Source organism: Peromyscus leucopus, chromosome 2, assembly GCF_004664715.2.
Source record: "Peromyscus leucopus breed LL Stock chromosome 2, UCI_PerLeu_2.1, whole genome shotgun sequence".
Taxonomy (NCBI): domain Eukaryota; kingdom Metazoa; phylum Chordata; class Mammalia; order Rodentia; family Cricetidae; genus Peromyscus; species Peromyscus leucopus.
Genome location: NC_051064.1, coordinates 136,746,583 through 136,750,187, shown reverse-complemented (window position 1 = coordinate 136,750,187; position 3,605 = coordinate 136,746,583). Strand labels below are relative to the sequence as shown.

The 3,605-nt window shown below is 46.5% G+C and overlaps 1 protein-coding gene across 1 annotated transcript; it reads left to right on the top strand.

Annotated features, from left to right (window-relative positions):
• The first annotated feature begins 1,575 nt into the window (after positions 1-1,575).
• Positions 1,576-2,260, top strand: LOC114697161 (60S acidic ribosomal protein P2-like). The gene is made up of 2 exons (XM_037203351.1): positions 1,576-1,586; positions 1,870-2,260. The coding sequence occupies exons 1-2, from the start codon at positions 1,576-1,578 to the stop codon at positions 2,258-2,260; spliced, it is 402 nt and encodes a 133-aa protein (XP_037059246.1).
• The last annotated feature ends 1,345 nt before the right edge of the window (positions 2,261-3,605 follow it).

The window sequence follows — 3,605 nt, the reverse complement described above, 5'->3', positions numbered from 1 at the left end:
TCCTCTGACTGGAGCTCAGCCAGCTTTCTAAACAGCCCAGACCCTCCCCCACTCCATCTCCCCCAACCCCCACCCCCACCCCCCACCGCCCAGGGGGCACCTCCCACTGTGGTCCTGGCCCTTGCATATCAATTAGCAATCAAGAAATTACCCCCCCCTAGACACACCCACAGGCCAGTCTGATCCAGGCAGTTCCTCAACTGAGGCTTCCTCAGATTGACTCTGGGCTCAGCTGAAGCTAACAGAGATAACAGAAGGACATTTGGTCTAGTTTAGTAAGGCCTTAAATCTGAAGCCATGTTAGTCAGACTTCCATTACTGTTAAAATACATGAGATAACTAATTTATGAGGAGAAAAGGAAAAAAAAAATGGGACAGACTCTCACTATGCAGCTCTGGCTGGTCTGGAACTCACACAGATCTGCCTGTGTCTACCTCCTGAGTGCTAGGATTAAAAGCATGTGCCACTACACCATCAAGAAAAAAAAAAAAACTAGCTGGGTAGTGGTGGCGCACGCCTTTAATCTCAGCACTTGGGAGACAGGGGCAGGAAGATCTCAGTGAGTTTGAGGTCAGCCTTGTCTACAGAGCAAGTTCCAGGACAGCCAGAGAAACCCTGTCTCGAAAACTACCCCCCCCAAAAAAAAAAGAAAGAAAAGAAACAAAAAAGAAAAAATTTAAAATATATTTATTTTATTTATTTATGTATGTCTGTTATCTGTGGGAGCATGTATACATATATGTGTACCAGTGCACATGTATGAAAATGTATGGAGGCCAGCAAAGGTGTCAGCTCTCCAACAGCTGGAATGACAGGAGATGGCAATATGCCCCTCTGTCACAGGAGTTCTGGCATTTGACCTCTGGTTCTCATGGTTTTGCAGCACGTGATCAGAAGAACAGAACAGTCATCTCCATCCCTGGTTTTTGTTGTTTGGAGATTAGGGTCTCATGTACTTCAGGCTGACCTATAACTCACTTAGTGGACAAGGACAACTTTGAACTTCTGCTCTCCCTGCCTTTATCTTCTAAACGTCACCTATGACCCTTGGAAAACACAGATATTTACATTAGGATTCATAACAGTAGCAAAAGCATACTTATGAAGTAGAAATAAAATAATTGTGTGGCCGGGGGTCACCACATCATGAGGGATTGTATTAAAGGGTCACAGTGTTAGGAGGGTTGAGAACCACTGCTCTCAAGATGCTGGGATAGCAAGTGTGTGCCACCCCTCCACACGACAAATACTTGCTTTTGGTCCAAGGCTCAGACCATGGTTGCTCAGCTCTTTTGCTCTGGATCTGGGGTGGGGCAGTGCATGGTGCCTGGCATACACCGGAGGAAGCTGCTCACTTCCTGCAGCCAGGGAGCAAAGAGAGCAGGAGTGGTCCCAATATCCCCTTCAAGGGCATGCCCTCCATCACTTAATTTCCAATCAAGCTCCACCTCTTAAAAATTCCACCACACTGGCTATGGTGGCATGTAAATCCCAGTGCTCTGGAGGCACAGGTAGGCAGGATCCCTGTGAATTTGAGGGCTTGGGTGGTCTGCAGAGTGAGTTCCACACTAGCCATGACTGTACAGTGAGACTCTATCTTAAAAAATAACAAAGAAAGAAGAAAGGTAGGAAGGAAGGAAGAGAGAGAGAGAGAGAGAGAGAGAGAGAGAGAGAGAGAGAGAGAGAGAGAGAGAGAAAGAAAGTTAGTTCCATCCACTTCCAACAGGCTGGAGACCAAGGCTTCAACCACACCTTTGGGGGACGCTGACCTCAGCAGCTTTTGTCTTTGAAGATAAAAGGGATTCATGAAAGGCTCCTGAGAAAGAACGTTAAAAGTGGTTTCAAACCCTCATTGCCCCTTGCGTCAGCATCTTCTCACACTTGCCTGAGTTCGCCTCCTACCTGCTAATCACCCTTGGGGCCACCTCCTCCCGTGGTGCCCAGGACGTCAAGAAGATTCTAGACAGCGTGGGCATAGACCAACTCAACAAGGCCATCAGTGAGCTGAATGAAAGACACATTGACGAGGTCAGGGCCCAGGAGGTTGGGAAGCTGGCCGGTGGGGCTGCTGGTGGGGCTGCGGCTGACTTCTGCTCCCTCTGCCGACGCAGCTCCTCCAGCGGCTCTGCCCTGCTGCAAGCGGAGGCGAAGAAAAACAAGAAGGAAGAGGAGTCTGAGGAGTCAGACGAGGACATGGCATTTGGCTGGTTTAATGACATTCCTGCTCCTGTGCAAATAAGGCCTTTTAATATAGCCTGAAAAAAGAAAAGAATGCTACGAAGACAGTATGGTGCCCGACTCCAGTGTATCTTTGAATTTTAGACCATCCAGACGGAAGTGCGGTTGGGCCAAGAGCGGGGGCTGTAGCTACTTTTCTGACAAAATCAACTCACAGAAGGAAGGGTTCATTTTGATTAATAGTTCTTTTTCTTTTTCTATTTTTAAATTTACTTTATGTGAATGGTTATTTTGTCAGTTTGTATGTCTGTGCACCATATACATGCCCGGTGCGCTGAGAGCCCAGAAGAGGATGTCTGATCTCCTGGGACTGGAGTTACAGGTGGTTTGAGAGCCACCATATGGGTGCTGGGAATCGAACCCAGATCCTCTGGAAGAACAGTCAGTTGTAGGCACACTTTTCTTTCCCACCCGCTAGTTTCCAAATAACCGACACAGAGACTTAATATTATATACAAATGTTTGGCCTATAGTGCAGGCTTATTACTAACTAGCACTTACAACTTAAATTAACCCATTTTCATTAATCTATGTGCTGCCATGTGACTTGTGGCTTTACCTGTCCTTCAGCATGTCTTGCTCCCTCTGCATTTCCTGGCAACTCTTCTGACTCTGCCCTCCATCTTCCCAGCATCCTCCTAGTCTGGCTCTCCTGCCCAATCTCTCCTGTCCAGCTATAGGCACTCAGTTCTTTATTAACCAATGAGAGTGATACATATTTACAGTGTGCAAAGATTGTTCCACAGCAGTCAGTGCTCTGGACCACTGAGCCATCTCTCCAGCCCATATTTGGCTCAGAGTTCTAAGCAATTTAGTCTATCATGGTGGGGAAGGCATGTTGGCAGGAACATGAGGTTACACATTGTCATACAATGTGGGTGACATTGTATCCACAATCAGGAAGCAAAGAGAGATAATTGCTGGTATTAGTCTCCAACCCCAGCCCATGGCAAGGTGCCATCATTTAGAGTAGATCTTTGCTGTCAGCTGAACCTTTCTGGAGGAACCTCCACAATCACACCCAGTTGTGTGTTTCCATGGTGATTCTATATGTTCAGTTAAGCTGACAAGAAAGATGGATTGTCATGAGGACTTATCACTCAATGATAAACACGAGATAGAGTCTACTTTCTCCCTTAAAAAATTTTGGGGGCTGGAAAGATGGCTCAGTGGTTAATAGCGCTTGTTATTCCTGCAGAAGACCTGGGTTCAATCCCAGCACCTGTATGACAGCTCACAACCATCTGTAACTCCAGTTCCCGGAGATCTGATGCCCTTATTGGACCTCTGTGGGTACAAATGTGTACCTCTATGGGTACATACACATATGCATCAAATAAAAATAAATATGTAAACAACAACAACA